Raw genomic sequence first — 17,727 nt, forward strand, 5'->3', positions numbered from 1 at the left:
ACATTTTGTTAAGTTTCCCAGATAATCTTTATGTACATAGACGTTTGAGAACCACTGAAATAGGAAATGCTTTTATTTTAGCATTTTAGCAATTTTCAAAATAATTTGAAATGAAATGTTTTCTAATTACTTTTTCCGATTTGAATTATGTTGAAATTCTTCACCAAGATTCAAAACAGTTTATGAAAATAAAATAGTAAATAAATGTTCTACACTGACCATTTTCAAATCTTTATGAGTTTATCGCATTATTAGATCAATCGAAATTCATTCGTGTTCCCATTCAATAAATACTTACTTTCCCTTCTGTTCTTGACCTCATGCTGGGTTTTGGGAATGCAGCAGTGAATAGGATAGACATTGCTCATGGAGTTTATAGTCCAGCTTTAATCTCACATTTTGTTTTTAACACATAACACAAACCTTTTTTTGGAGGGGGGTGGGTTGCTGAACATTTAATTATTGTGGTGATTTTTTTAAGTATTTAGCATTTTCATGTCTTGAGCAGAACAGATGCACTACTTAAGGAGTTTCATACTTCTGCAGCTGAAAGGAAATCTAATTGGTTCTGCAATAACAGTAAGTGGATTGAGACACCTCAATCCCCTAATGTGAAATCTTACAGCTCTGCTTCCTTTTCTGCTTTGCTGTTAAAAGCAAGTACTTTAAATTAAGGTATTAAAATGATGTCTATAGTAATATATAAACATCCCTTTTCTTCACAATTGAATGAATGAGATTTAACTAATAGTTTCCTAGAGATACTATATAGTAAAAAATAGTGAACTATTTTTAACATTTTCTTTTAAAAAGTACATTAGTATTTTGACTAAGCATGTCAACCATAAGCTAAACAGCATGTGCATAAAAATTTCAAGTGAATACTTAGTGATGGTAGCATTTGCTTAATAGTTTTCTCTTTTCCCCACTCACCTACCATTATTTGCCAATTTCAGCTCAAGAAATCTTCTGGGAAAATCATTCTTTGCCGCGATAATTTAGAGGTTATATATAATGTATGCACAAGACCAGCTAAAGTATGTAACAGAAGTAGCTCAAGATTGCTCTATAACTCTTTTCTCTGCTTTCACACCAACCTTTGTCCTTACTCTGTTACTACAATAGAAACAATAAAATACACAAGCATTCAGGTGAAGAATGAAAATTCACTAAATTCATTTAGAAAAAATACCAAGTGCTCTAAAGCCCTGTGAAGTTATTAGAATACAGCTGCTTGGATTATCTTCCCGTCTAGTGCTGATTAGACAAGCCCAGAAGTGTTAAGGCTCAATTTAAAAATATAGTTTAAAATTTTAGGCACATGCCTGATGTTTTCATGTGAGTAACAGAAAGTAATAGAACATGGAATTTTGTGACAGGACAATAAGGACCTTTGAAAGTTGGCAGAATAACAAAGGATTTCATTCACAAAGCTAAAACTCAACTTCTGTGTATTAGGAAAGGATTTAGGGCCATATATCCATTTCTCATTTGATCTTCATATAACACCTGGGAGCTACATATTCTTATTCTTGTTTTCTAAGGGAGGAACCGTGATTTGGAAAGGTTCAGTAACTTGTCCAAGCTTCATATTATTACTCCGTAGTAATCAAGGAGCAAAGCAGAGTCCTAAGTCACTCTGATTTCAATCTGCTGCTCTTCCATCATGGTCATGTTGGGGAGGCCAAACTCAAGAACTGGGCACTCAGCAGACAGTGGCCTTGGCCTAAGGCAATTTAACAAGAGCAAAGATAATCTCTAAGACTCCTCACTGTATTTAGCAAATTCCTAGGTGAAAGCTCATAGAAAACACACTCCAGCCTTTGGTCTTTAAGACTATTTTAAACTGGCAGGATAAATGCAGTTTCTACATTTTTATATGTAGACCTCACATTTAGAATATGGGCAAGTGAGAGAGAGCTGAGTGATTGTCTTGCCATTAGGAGTGTTCTTAAGTTAGATAATGCAGTGCCATGTCTCTAGATTTCTTGTCAAGGGAGCTTAAATACTGTTGCAAAACCTGACTGGATATTATGCTTCCCACTAACTTACCCATCTTTCCTGTATTCTTTCTTATTTCCCTGCTGAATGTCAATTGTGTAGGTAGGTCAAATAGTAAAGTTGATCCTGGCCTTATTATTTATTATTTTCCTCTAAGGGTATCCTTCCTCTAATTGTGCATGAAGCCCTACTTTTATATTAACCTAATTAACTGTTTCCAGCATATTTCAATGTTTTTCTTGTCTGAGAACAAGTCTTGTATAGTCCTTGCAGTTCTAAACCTGGTCAGACAGAGACTAAAGTGATCATTGGAGCGCTTCATAGTACTCCAGTGTCCTGCAGTCCAACTCTGCAGATGGTACAATGAATAAGTGTTCTGTAATCTGGATGCCAGTGGGTAAACATTACTAGTTTGGCTGGTGTGGTGGCTAATCTTATGTGTGAAAGTAAGGGATTCCCTAAGCTAAGGGATGCCCATATAGCTGCTACAACGTGATTTTGGGTGTGTCTGTGGGAGTGTTTCTGGAAGAGATAAGCTTTTCACCTGGTGAACTGAGTAAAGCAGATGGTCCTCCCCAATACAGGGGGCATCTTCCAATTTACTGAGGGACTGAATAGAACCAAGAGGTGGAGGAAGGGCAAATTCACTCTCTCTGCTTGAGCTGAGGCATCCATCTTTATCTGCCTCAGAAATAGGCGCTCCTGGCTTCAGGCTTTCAAACTGCCACTTACACCATCACCCACCACCGCCACCAATTTCTCAGGCCTTCAGATGCAAACTGAATTATATCACCTGCTTTCTTATTCCTCCAGCTTGCCTGCACAACCACATGAGCCAAATCCCATCATAAATGACCTCCTATATCTATATCCATATCTATTTCCTATCGGTCCTGTCTCTGGAAAATCCTAAATAATACAGCTGACTATTCACTGACTAATCTAGTTTTCCCATCCCCCTCATGCCTTTAGGCTTTGAAAACTAAAAGTTAAATATTGAAAGTGGAAAAAAGAGCATCCTTGTGCTTCATTTCTGGAAGAGTATGTCACCACAGTTCTGTATACCAGTGATAACAGGGTTCATGTTGTATTCTTGTTGTTTCCATGGACAACAGAAGCAGTGAGCTTCGAAATCTGAAATTCTGGTTAAGTCACTTCTTTAGCTCTTCAATAGCTTTGTGACCAAGGGAAAGCCACTTAAACTATGTAAATCATGTCTACCAATGGGAATAATACTCTCTAGTACACTAAGTATATCTGATGCCTGGAGGAAGTATGAGTGCGTGTACACGTGTGTGTGTAGATAGACACATAGGCATAGGAGCTTATCATTTGCTGCCTAATTGATTTCATTTACTCTAGCAAATATAAACATTTATATTTCTAAATAGTATATGATTGATTATAAAATATTAACTCTCAAAGTACTGTGCTCTAACAAAAATATTTTTGTCTGCTAAAATAGGTCAAAATATAATCTAAGAAGCACAAATAAGAAACAAAAAAAAATCAAGACTTTCCACCAAGAATGCCACCCATGTCATGAACACTAACATAAATCTTCATGTAAAACTTCTTTGCAATTACTTTTAATTTCAATTTCTGCCTCTTCATCTATTTGATGATTTATTCTGCTAACAAAAGTTAGAGAAAATTCAAAGGCTATAATTGTGTTCAGTTCTCAGAACTCAGATTCTTTAAATTAGATCTTTTTTGTCTTCAACTGATATTTTAATGCCTACAAACTTTCTTAGCTTTGCAGAATGAAGACTTGAAAAAAAAAGTTAGTGGGGTAGCATACAGATTAAAAGTTGGAAAGATAATTTTGAAATTTTTATGTTAAATTGTATTTGAAATGCAATTATTGTATAATTAAATTGCACATTATGTTCCCTTCTAACAGTCTGATAAGCATTTGCAAATGTTTTGTTTGCTAAAGGATAAACAATTATTTTCTACTGAAGAAATGATTGCTTCATTGCTGTAGTCATGAGTGGCTTAATGATGGAGATGTGTTCTAAAAAATGTGTCGTTAGACAATTTTGTTGTCGTGCAAACATCACAGAGTATACTTACACAAACCTAGATGTTATAGCCTACTACATACCTAAGACCACCAAAATATACATGCTACATTGTTGACTGAAACATCATTATGAGATTCATAAATACATGAATATGTGTTGATACACAGAGCAGTATTTATATTAGTCAAAAAAGTAAGCAACTTAGATGTACGACAATAGGATAAAATGGGTAAATAAATTATAGTATAGTCATTTGATGCAATATTCTGCATTCATTAGAAAATTTGGTTTTGGAAGATCAATGTGATAGGAGAAAGCCCATGATATACAGTCAAATGAAAAATTCAAAACTCTATATTTTTAATCCTGATTGCTATAGCTCTAATTTTTATTTTATGGCACTAATTTACCTATATATCTATATGTCTGAAAATACAGTTATACAGATTTATTTAGTTATTGAGAAAAATGGAAAGAAAACATCATAATACTTTATTAGTGATTTTAATTATTTTTAATTAGAAAAAATGTTATTTTAAAAATAATAATTGATACATGGAATTGTAAATTACCTTCCTATATATAATACAGTATTTTGGAATAATTAAAAACAAAAGTCCCATTTTTCAATAATCAAACCACTTTTGAAGGTAGACATCTATGTTCTTAGGGTTCCTGGATTGGCATTTGAGGAGACCACTAAATTGTGCCTCTTCAGACAGTCGTGATTCCTTACCTCCTCTGTGACTACAGTACTCTATCAGATGGGTTTTGCTTGCCCAGAATACATGTGGTTTTCTGTCTGTGGTGGTGGAGCACTGACTTAATTATAATTAGATTTTTAGATATGATCACACCATTTTAGACATATTGCATATACAGAAAAAAGTATAATTTTATATCATTTTTATATTTTGTTCATAGTAATGACTAGACTAGTTCAGTTTAAAATAGAATAATGCTGAATAAAATCACTCTAGTAATGAAGGGTTTAGTGAAAAGGATATAATCTAAGCATATTGCTGGGTGCTTAAGCTTTTTACAAGGGTTAGGCCAGTAATAAATATATTTTTAAAAGGTGGGAATAATGGATGAATGTATAATATTGTTCTCATAAACATCTGCAAAATCTGGTTTATAAAAACAACATAAAAGATGACAAATATCACTGCTTATCTTAAGTATATAAAATATCATCTAGAAATAAATTTCCCCTGTTTACCATATATAGGCATAATTAGTATCTGCCATCTGTTTCAATGTATCTTTTATATGTTTTAGTGTTTGTTTCTAGAATATAAAATAAATACATAAAATGGCAACTCAAATCTGCAAATTCAGGGCTAATTTATTAACTTAAATCATTGTATTCTAGTTGACTAAAAGTTTAGTTCACAGTAACTTTATTTAGCTTCTGAGGCCTAAGAACAAGACAGGTTTCTTATTTATAGTTTTTCTTATCAAGTTTTGTAAATGTACATTAAAAATGCAATCAAGGATCACAAAGCAAAGTTCAAATTCATATTTACTTTGAATACAAAGAAAGGCAAAAAGAAAGAATGTTCATTTTACCAAATTGTAAGACTTAAAGCATTGAACACAAAAATAAAACACGTTCAAATAGATTTGGAATCTATATTTTAACCACTGAAAGAAGAAAAATAAGAGACTGAAATGAAGTGAATAAAATAGGAAAAGAAGAAAGATATGATCTAAGGGGAAGGAAAGATAGGAAGGGCGGGCTAGAATGTTCAACTGGGGAACAAAAGAATTGAGAGAGGAAGAAGGGGAGAAGAAAGAAAGGGAAGATATTATAATTGTCAGCAAATATATATATATATAAATTATATATAAATTATATATATATAATGTGTGTATATATATATATATAATGTATATGTATATAATGTATATATAATGTATAATGTATATATATAATGTATAATAATATATAAATAATATATAATGTATAATGTATATATATATATATAAATTATATATAAATTATATATATATAATGTGTGTGTATTATAATTGTCAGCAGTATACATATACAGACACTTGTATATGTATATTATATATCTTATACCTAGGCACATCCTTCCCCACACCAGGGTCCAGCATCTGACCTAGAAGTCCCATTTGTAACTTCATCATGTCCAGTTGGCTGAATTCCCCCTCCCCCATCCAAACCGTCCCCACCTTGTAAGGACCTAACCTGTCCCTGATGACACTGCTGTCAGTTCATTCTTTTGCTCCCATAGTTAGGTGTAGAGATCCACCAAAAGGCCTGTCTTCTATTTCTGAGTGTCATCAGGATGCACATATTACATGGTTCGGTTGTGCACACCAAAAAGCTTGCTCATGTTAAGAGAGTAGTGATACCAAAAGAATTAGATAGCTAAATTTTAAAAACTTACCATTGGCTAGATGAGTCTAAATTTGAACCCAGTAGTTCTCTACCTCTGCTTTTACAATTAGGAAGAATCTCTTGCGTTCAGATAAAGCATACAATCATGGGGTAGTCAATGAATAAAAAATTATATATCTGCTTATGCTCCAAAAAAGCTGGGACCATGAACATGATAAGGCAGACCTTCCAGATGTCAGCATTATGATTAAGAAAATAAGATTTAGTTGTGGGTCCAACTGTATTAAGGAAAGGGAGAAAGAAGATAAGGTGTGATAGAGTAAAAGGAGTGCCTAATTTGGATCTATATCCTTAAGCTGGGATCTACCACTAATTTCATCTATGAAAGATCATTTACAAATCTAACAGCACTACCTTCTGCCTAGTTGAAGTGAACACTCAACTACTGTGTATGTGTGTGTATGTGTGTGTGAGAAAGAGACAGACAGAGAAGGAGACAGAGAGAAGGAATATAAGAATCAGAATTTGTGACTGAGAAAGGAAAAAGAAGAAAGAAAAGTACATTAAATACTCAGCATGGTAAATATTTTATAGGATATAACAATTAAAACTGTAATTCAAAATAGCTTTACTTATCAGAAGTAGGATATTTTATTAGTCTGTTTTCTAATGAAAGGGCTACTTTACTATGATATCTCATTTTGAATAACAATCATTATCTTTTGGGAATCTCAGATTTGGATTTTGAAAACCAAAGACTTGTTTGAGAAATAATCTGTTTCTTTCAACATACGTTCTGGCATAGCTTCACTAAAAATGAGTGCCCTTCTTTTGACAATTGGTGATCTATGTGCCTGAAGGGTAAATTGGATATATTTTATGTACTAGATACTAGTTCCTTTGATACATACAGAATAAACTTCTCTTTCCATTTAAATTCCTTTTTCCAGCTGACACTTTTTGCTGATTTATTGCAAGCTAAAGGATAAATAGATGTATGTGTTTCATGTAAACTCAAAAGTATCTCGCTAGTTTTAAAGTACTAAAGAAACTATTTTCCATTATTTAATTCTCGCATGTATAAGGAACCGGTTCTATCCTCTGAATGCAAAAAGCATATATCTTTTGGAAACTTTTTAATGCCATTCATTACCTGATACATTTTAAAAATTATATATTTCAGGCCCTGCTTGATACTCAGAATCTTTTGCGTGCACAAATCACAAATTTTACATTCAACCTGGGATTTTCAGGGAAATTTTACCATACAGGTAAGAAAAAGGGATTAACTGTTCTCATTAAGACCTCTCTGATCACTCTATTTAAAATTGAACACTTCTCCTGTCCACACCTTCCTACATTCCCTATGTTCCTCCCCAGCATTTTATCATTCAATTCCATTTAACATGTTATTTTTTAATTTTTGTAGAATATTAATGGTTTGAAAGTTTATGGAACTATCTGATGGCCTTTCATTTTTATTGAATTATAATTTACATATATAAAAGTACATAAATAGTAAATGTGATATTCAGTGAATTTTCAAAGTGTACACAGCTGTGTAAACAACAGGCAAAACAAGAAAGAGAACACGTCCAAAATCTCCACTTCTTGTGTCCCTCATAATAACTAGCTTCTCTCAAAGAAAAGTAGGATTCTGACTTCTAATATCATGAATTAGTTTTGCTTGGCTTTGCGAGGTATGTAAAAGGAATCACACAGTAAATATTCATCTGTATCCAGCTCATTTTGTACAATGTTATTTCTGTTTCAGAGATATTATTGTCTATAGGTTATGATTCTTTGCTTTTCCTTGCTGTACAGTATTCCAGTGTTTGAACATACAAAATGTACTTATCTATTCCATTCAGCTGTAGATGGTTGGATGTTTCCAGACTTTGAGTTTTTCTGAATAGAAATATTCATAACTCCCTGTTATGAACATTTTTATACCTGTCCTTTAAAGGATTTGAGTATTCTTTTCTGTTAATCATCAACTAGGAATGGAATTGCTAGTTATGGACACACTTATAATTAGCTTTAGAAGAAAATGCTAGTTTTTCAAAATGGTTGTACCTGTTTATATTCCCAACAGTATGAGTGTTCCTGTTGCTCTGTATGCTTGCCAGTATTTGATATTATTTGTCTTTTTAATTTTAGCTTTTCTGGTGGACATGTAGAGATGTCATATTAGGGTTTTCAAGTACATTTCTCTGAAGAGCAGTGAATGATCTTTCTTCATATTTTGACCAGCTATTTGGATATTTTCTCTTGAGGAATATCTGGGTTTTCTGCTTTTACTTAAAGATTTGTAGAAATTCTTTCCTTGAAATTCTTTTACAGTTCCACGTGTTCCAAGTACTTTATCCTGCTGTCTGGCTGTCTTTTAATTTTCCTTATGGTGCTTTTAATGAACAAAAATACTTAATTTTACTGTCGTTCAATTTATCATTTTTTTCTTTAATGGTCAGCCTTTTCTATCTTATTTAAGAAATCTTTGCATACCACAAGAACATGAATATTGTTTTTCTTTTTGAGACAGGGTCTTGCTCTGTTGCCCAGGGTAGAGTGCAGTGGTGCAAACACAACTCACTGCAGCCTCAATCTCCTAGGCTTAAGAAATCCTCCCACCTCAGCCTTTTGAATAGCTAGGACTACAGGCCCATGCCACCATGACTGCCTGTTTTCTTTGTAGAGAAGAGGTCTTACTATATTGCCTAGACTGGCAATGTATACATCTGTGGTATATCTGGAATTGATTTTTGTATATATATCAGATTGGGTCAATATAGTTTCTTTTTTCATAAAAATATCTAACTGGTTAGCCAGACATGGTGACATGTGCCTGTAGTCCCAACTACTCAGGAGACTGACATGGGAGGATCACTTGAGCTCAGGAGGTCTAGGCTGCAATGAACTATGTTCGTGCCACTGCAGTCCAGTCTGAGCAACAGAGCAAGAATCTGTCTCTTTTAAAAAATCTAATTAGTACCCAGTATTGTAAAGACCATCCTTTCCCACTGCTTCATAGTGTCATTATTATCATAAATTATATGGCCATGTAACTGTGGACTCTCATTCTGGATTTCCCTATTAAATGTGAAAAGAAATCACTCTAAATATTGAGAATAATTACAAAGTTTTTTTCACAAATATAATTAAAATGAGTTAAGATATTTTGACTTGCCTCAGGATAGCCGAACACCATTTTGTAATTGAAAGAAATAACCTGTATTTTTAGAAGTTAAAAAAATAGATTATATGTATTGGTATACTCATATAATGGAATGTTCTGCAGTCATTAAAAAGAGATAATTTTAAATGTAAACCATATAGAAAGAGTTCTCAAGAAACACTGAAAAATCAGTGTACAGTACAGTGATTAGAACATGCTCCCATTTGTATAAAAATAAAGGAGAAGATTAAAACTATACAAAAATCAAGGCATAGTACAGTGATTAGAATATGTTCCCATTTATATAAAAATAAAAGAGAAGGTGAAATCAGTACAACTCTATGTATAGAACTCTTATAGCTTAGAAAACTCAGTTACTGAGTAGTTAAGTAACTTGTGCTATGCAAGATTTCTTAAATAAGATAGAAAATGCTGACCATTAAAAAAAATGATAAACTGAACGATGCTAAAATTAAGTATTTTTTATATAAGAGCTAGTAATACAGGTATAGGATATCTGTGAGATAATTCATAATAAACTGGTAGGAAGGGGTAACCATGAGTGTATTAGTCAGTTTTCATGCTGCTAATAAACACATACCTGAGACTGGGTAATTTATAAAGGAAAGAGGTTTAATGGACTCACAGTTCTACATGGCTGGGGAGGCCTCACAATCATGGCAGAAGATGAAGGAAGAGCAAAGGGGTGTCTTACATGGCAGCAGGCAAGAGGGCTTGTGCAGGGTGACTCCCATTTATAAAACCACCAAATCTCGTGAGACTTCTTATTCACTATCATGAGAATAGTATGGGGGAAACTGGCCCCATGATTCAATTATCTCCACCCAGCCCTACCCATGACACACAGGGATTATTACAATTAAAGGTGAGATTTGGGTGGGGACACAGAGCCAAACCATATCAGTGAAGAAGAGAATTTGAGAATCAAACAAGAAAGATGAAGAGTTTTTACTAATTTTTTTCTGAACCTTTGCATTTTATAACATATATGTGTGTTAGAGCTAAATGAATAAACTCATAAGTAATTTTTTTGAAGTGATATAGTATTTAAACAAGTTTATCAGTTTTCTACAATTGCAAATACTTTTCAAACTTTTAATTTGATAATATGAGCAAGACTTACTTTGTATATATTTGATGAATACCTTCAAGGGTTTAATAAACATATCATGCTGAGAATTTTATCCATATACTAACATCAATATAATCTCCATATGCACATAAACAACATAAATAGTAATTTTATTTTTATATAGAAGTAATATTGTATTTCTAGAGCAAGTGAATTTCCATTTGTTTCCATGGAAGTTATAGAGCCATGAGACTTGGCTATAGTATTTTCCTGTTGTACTATTGTGTAATGGATACAATATGTATCATCATACAACTACATATAACTTTCACCTATCAATTTGAAAATTGTGTAGGTTTTAAGAATAACTTTAACATAAAAAGCTCTGAAGCTTTTATTCCCCTGAATTTCTTAGATCAATACATAAAATACACTTTTTCTGTGATTATTTTAAATATTGACAACTGGGAACCTCATGATTTATGTTTGACTTTGTTTTACAATTCAGTGAGTTGGTTCTTATTGTAACCTCAAAAATAAAAACATAATTAGACATCTATTTTAAATATTTTCCTTATAGGAAAGTTCTGCTACCTTGGCAATAGATAGGTGAAGCGAGAACTTTCTCTTTATGTGCAGAGGTTTAGTTCATCTTTCTAGCGAAGTTAGACTCATAGCATCACTAACTTTCACGATGGAGAGCCCCAAGAGCTTAAGGAAAGAGAAGACTGCCCATAACCTCTTCCTAAACTTCTGAGTTAGGATATCCTAACTTCAGGATGATTATTTTAGATTCTTTGATACCCATTGAATAAATGAAAATTATCATACGGATAAAAAACCATCAGGGCAAACTTAAGGTGAAATATGTGGTATGTTTAGGGGGAAAGGGAGATAGTAGGAAGAGACATCACAGCAAAACCAGGACAGCCCAGATTTGCTCAAGAAATACAACAAAACACTCCTGACAACTCCATTATTTTTTTGCCCATCATTGAATACTGGGGAACGATGCTAGCCAATTCATGTCATTCCTTCTCATCTCTGCAAGGTTTGTCCTCTTTCTTTCCTTGGGCACTTCTCACAGCTCATAATAAGAGTATCCTCTCCCTAAGTCAGAGAAAGTACAACGCAGGTGGAAACAGAGGTCAAGGTTTGAAAGGGTCTTGTTATTTGTGTGTAATATGAGAGTTTCCACAAAACTGTAGCCGGGGTTGTCTAAGGCCAGTTAAATCATTTTTTAGAGGGAACGGATATAAAATTTAATATTTGATCTTTCAAAACTTAGATGGGATAAAATGTAATTGAATTATATTTTCTTACTTTCTAAATGAAGAAATTGCTATTCCTTTTTCTATAAAAAAATTCTATCCATTTTACTCAGTCTTGAAGTGAAAAAGAAAAGTGGCACTGTCATAATAGTAATACTTTATGTCAGAAGAGAGCTTTATCTTGTTTGATTTATTTTAATTTTTGAAGGTTATGTGCATTTATGTAAGAAATAAAGGGATAAAAAATAAAAATCATAGTTTCCTTTTAGTGCTTTGTTAAGCACTTTTCATGTACTTTTCCACTGAATCCTATAAGTTAAAAAATGTGTTAACTTATTTTCTAGATAAGAACATAGAAACTTAAAGGGGCCCAAGGTCACATAGCTAGTGAAGTGTGAAAAAGTAGTCTTAACCCATCCTTGATTAGGGAAGCTGAATGACAAAAGATTCTCCTTATTTATAGATTTGTTAGTTTTTTATGTTTCCCAAAATCACTGAGATCCAATAGTAACTATACATTCTAATTATATTACAGAAGAAATTAACAACGGGAAGAACAATGTTATACTGAAGGAGTAAATGTTGATCTTATTTCTAGACTCCATGTTTGGCCAGTGAATGACAGTTAAGGGCCCTGAATTTGGAGTTGCTCAATCTGAGTTAGAACTCAGGATTTCAGTTCAGGCTCCGTCTCAAATGTCTCAGTGACATGGAGCAAGTTACTTCACCTCTCCAAATATCAATTCCCTTATTTGTAAAATGAAGTTGGCCGCGGCCCTCACCTCATGAGGTTGTTTTGAGAATGAAGTGAAATGATGTTTGTAAAGTACTCAACACAGTGCTTGACATAACAACACAACATAGAGTCTCAGTCAATGATGATTTTAAATATAATATCAGAATAGGAAACACTACAGATAAAATAGTGTAGAGGCCAGTCATTTAAATAAATATATTAAAAAATAAATTATAGTTTGCAATAACTTTATAAGACTTCAGCAGAGTTTTGTGACAAGTAAAGAAATGGCACTTAACACTGTGGAAAAGAGTTTGGAAATTTCTCGAAAAACTTAAAACAGAACTAACATTCAACCCAGCAATCCCATTATTGGATATTATTATATATTCAAAGGAAGCAAATCATTATACCAAAAAGACACATGCACTCACATGATCACTACAGCACTATTCACAGTAGCAAAGACGTGGAATAAACCTAGGTGTCCATGTGTCCATCCAATCCATTGGTGGATTGGCTGAAGAAAACCTGATACATATACTCCATGGAATACTACACCACCATAAAAAAGGAATGAAATCATACCCTTTGCAGCAACATGGATGCAGCTGGAGGCCATTATCCTAAGTGAATCAATGCAAGAGCAGAAAACCAAATACCACATGTTCTCATTTATAAGTGAGAACTAAACAACTGGTACTCATAGTCATAGAGATGGCAACAGTAGACACTGGGGACTAATGGCAGAGAGGGAAGGAGAAGAGTAAAGGTTGAAAAACTAACTGTTGTGTACTATTCTCACTATCTGAGTGACGGGATCTTTCATACCCCCAACCTCAGCATCATGCAATATGCCCAGGTAACAAACCTGCATGTCCCCACTGAATCTAAAATAAAAGTTGAAAATAAAATAAAATAAATATAATCTGCATCTTCCCAGAAAAAGGAAATGACACTTAAAATTGAGGAATTTGACTTCTTGTTCTTCTCTTTTCCTCCAGTTCTAACAAAGGTGGGCAAAGTGGGGAAGCAAAGAGTTGGCAAGAGGCCACGACAGTCCAACCAAATGTAATTAACCCACAGTTAATTACACTTCAACTGCTTTTTAATCAAATTTTTTTTTTTTTTTCCCGAGACGGAGTCTCGTTCTGTCACCCAGGCTGGAGTGTAGTGGCGCCATATCGGCTCACTGCAAGCTCCTTCTCCCAGGTTAGTGCCATTCTCCTGCCTCAGCCTCCCCAGTGGCTGGGACTACAGGTGCCCGCCACCACGACTGGCTAATTTTTTTGTTCGTATTTTTAGTAGAGATGGGATTTCACCGTGTTAGCCAGGATGGTCTCGATCTTATGACCTTGTGATCTGCCCACCTCGGCCTCCCAAAGTGTTAGGATTAAAGGCGTGAGCCACCAAGTCCAGCCCATAATTATGAAAGTAATAAGCAAGAGACATTTGTTCTCAATGTAATTCTAATGTAAAACACTCTCAAAGTAGAATTAAAAGAAATCAGATAAGACAAATCTATAAAGAGAAGACATAAAATTGTGCCTAATATGAACTGAGACAAATATGTCAGAAGGCAGATATTATTTGTCTAACTCTTGCATGATTCAAATGTATGAATATTTTAGTCACAGATTTCACCATGATGTTCAGGAAAGGACAACAACTGCCTGAGCTATCTTTTCAAAGAACCCTGAGATCTGCTGCTCTGTTCTGATAAATAATATTTCAGCAGAGTCCAACTAAAAAAATATGAATAAAGGAAAGATAACAGGAAAGTTGTAAGAAAAGATAGGAATTATAGGCAACAAGGAATAGAGCTTAAAAGCGGTGGGAGAGGAGACTTCTCATAAACTAGGGAATCTCAGCTCACTGACATTGCAGGGTATGTGGAAATCAGGAATGAATTGATTTCTGGGAAACTCCAAGAGACTCTGCCTGCTCTCAGTGTGAGAAAATAAAATGGCAACAAATAACTGACACTAATACAGTGTCCTGGAGACTACAAAATGTTAAGCGACAGGGGAATATCTTGGATAGAAGCAGAGATGTTTAAATGCAGGGAAACTAAATGACATCATTCTTATGTCAAGCAAAACATGTATTTAAGATCACCAGTCACACCTACAAAATGCTCCTTTACTAAGTCACCTTATTTATCACCTTAAATTTGGAAGGACTCAAGAACCTGCCATGGTTAGGATCATCAGAGTTTCTAAACCCCTGAATCCATCTTCCTATTTTTCTTGCCTTTCTCTCTATAAAATTTCCCTGAACCATAAGATAACCGCTCAGAAGCTCCAAGAATGCTAGTGACTCATTCATTAATCAGGCCAATGAGTTAATATAATGATTTGGTCAATTCTTGAACATAATGTCACCTCTCCCACATAGCACATGTGAAAACTACCTCCCCCTTTCATGTAGTATTGTAATGAGGAAAAAAAAAAAAAACTCAAGGAGACACGCAAGGAAACACAAGAAGAACTGAAGTAGGAAATACAGGAAGAAAAGAAAGGGGCATTATAAGTTACCCAATATTGCCAGAATTATGTAGACATTACCTCCCCCCAAAAATAAAATAGGTACTGCTGTCCATCTTTTTACCTACGTGAATACAGACATTAAAGAGATCATGTGACTTGGCCACACAACTCAAATGTGTTGGAACCTACAAATAAACTAAAGACTTCCGACTTCAAAGGCTATACTCGTTCTACTATATAATGGTAACATAAGTGTATATGAAGAAGAAAAACTAAAGAAAATAAAACATTAGATTTAAAGATGTAATCTTTGTATGTAGTGGAGAGGAAGTTCCTTCATAGCAGCAGAGTACTTAAGCATATGAAAGTGAAACTGAAGACTGTCCTTGAAGGATTATGCTATTCCACTCACTCTATAGCACTCAATCTTTGTTTCTCCTGTATACATTTGAATGACCATGAAACCTCATAGTATGCCTTCATCTCCAGTAAAGGTTTTCAATGCCCACCAAATCACAGGACCTGATTCTTTCCCTGCCAATAGACTCTGCCTCCCTTCTCTTGAGAAATTGAATGAACAATGTTAACAGGGACTGGGTTTAGAATGACTGGCAGCAGTCCATTCTCCATCTTTAGCCTGTAGGGCTCTAATAAAACAAATCATATCAGAGCTGCCATTGAAAATATGGGAGGAAATTTTTCTCCACACAGAAAGGACATCATAGGAAGAACCCACCACTCTGGGAGCTTATTGGATTCAATGTTGTGGCGAAAATTCAAGTGTGGCTGCATAATTGTGTAATAACTAGTATTATCTTATGATGTTCCAGGACAGTAGTGAGCACCTTATACTGTTCTTATTTTATGCTATAGTAAAGAAGCTATGCCTGGGGAAGTAGAAAAAGGACTCAGCCCCTTCAAATAAGTTAAAACAACAGTGAAATTTCCCACAGTCAACTGAACTGCAGGCCAAGGAAAATGGGAGGAAATAAAATGAGTTCAAGTATGAAACCTCCGAAAAACAACAACAGGGCTGACCCTTAAGCCAACAGGAGTTTCGTGATGGAAAATCTTCTTCCAACAACTTGAGAGAAAGGACAAGCATGTGGAACATGAGTACCACCAAGGAGCAGCTTGGATTGTTTTGATAGTGGTGACCATGATTTCACCACTTCGCAACTTCTGTCCATCACTTTCACCCTTTCTTCTTGTGTATCCTTCAGTTTTCTCTAATTTTCCCAATAACAATTTCCACATTTCCTTCTTTTCTCTTTCTTATACATCAGTTTTTACCAAATACTAAGTAGCTTCTTCCCAGACCTAAGGAGGAACCTGAATAAAAGAATTACTTTGTTGTATATGCAGCCCATGTCACAATGACCTACTACTTCTGAGGCTGTGACACACATTCCTTACTCCTATTTCCTCAATTACATTTCCTACTTATCCCCCATTCTCTCCAGACTACCAATTGCACAAAAATGCTGAAAGTTAAGAGTTCTAATATCCTTGGGAATGGTTATATATTTTCATCTTGCAGTGATTTCAAATCCATGTCTCATATTTAATAACGTTTAAGAGTTTTACATGGTCTCTGATTATTTTCTGACTAACAGATTTTCCTTTGATACATTTGGGTTTAAAGCCTTACACATAAAACAGAATAAATGATGTCTTCTAAATACATATATGAGAATAGATTAGATAGATAGGTTGATTGATTGATTGATTGATTGATCATAGATCTGCGTAACTGGAATTAATTGGATAATCTTTTTCCCCCCTAAAGGAACTGAAGAGGAAGATGAAGGGGATGACTGTCTGTTGGGGTCTGTGGATGAGTTCTGGTGGTTTCCTCACATGTGGAGCCATATGCAGCCCCACCTCTTCCATAACGAGTCATCTTTGGTGGAGCAGATGATTCTCAACAAAAAATTTGCTTTAGTAAGTAATTCACTTTGACTGTTGCATTGAAGTAGTGTACACTGATTGGAGAAATGAAAAGGTTATTATACTGAGGCATAGCGGCGCTTTTAAGTAACTTTTTCATGTGATCATTTAGAAGATTTTGGTATTGCCACCTTTCAGTATGTGGCTCTTGAGTTTGTATTGAGTGCTCACCACTATACTTAATGTTTTGAAGGATCTAATTTAAGAGGGACTTCACAAGATACAAAATTTATTATGACGTTATGGTTAGAGCTCCTAAGACATGGCTCCTGTCCAGAAGGAGTTTCCTGCTGCACTGGGAAGGCAGGAATATGCACGTTAAACAATTCCCCAACAAAATAAAATACTTTTTCATTATCTAATGCCAAACCTTACAGACAGAAAACCCACAGTTCAAAGAAGTAAGTTTCACTGGGAGTAGCCCAAGATGGGTTCTTCTGGAAATGAGATTTTAGATACATCCTGAAATAAGAATAATTCTTGGGTATCAGGATGAACTGGCATGAAATGAGGCTGAGAGAAAAGAGCAGGCAGGAGACCATAATGACTGCATGAGGTAATAAAGACTCAATCCAAACAGTTAAAAGCATTGCAAACATATATGTTGTACGGAT

General features: G+C 34.5%; 1 protein-coding gene across 1 annotated transcript in view; it reads left to right on the forward strand.

The window, feature by feature from the left end:
• NDST3 (N-deacetylase and N-sulfotransferase 3) overlaps positions 1-17,727 on the forward strand; it is a 223,764-nt gene that overhangs the window by 58,071 nt on the left and 147,966 nt on the right. Inside the window, exons 3-4 of the mRNA XM_010364853.2 lie at positions 7,583-7,670; positions 16,953-17,107. Of these exons, the coding sequence (XP_010363155.1) occupies positions 7,583-7,670; positions 16,953-17,107 (243 nt within the window). The remainder of the gene's footprint in view (positions 1-7,582; positions 7,671-16,952; positions 17,108-17,727) is intronic.

Source organism: Rhinopithecus roxellana, chromosome 2 (assembly GCF_007565055.1).
Source record: "Rhinopithecus roxellana isolate Shanxi Qingling chromosome 2, ASM756505v1, whole genome shotgun sequence".
In the NCBI taxonomy this organism is placed as follows: Eukaryota; Metazoa; Chordata; class Mammalia; order Primates; family Cercopithecidae; genus Rhinopithecus; species Rhinopithecus roxellana.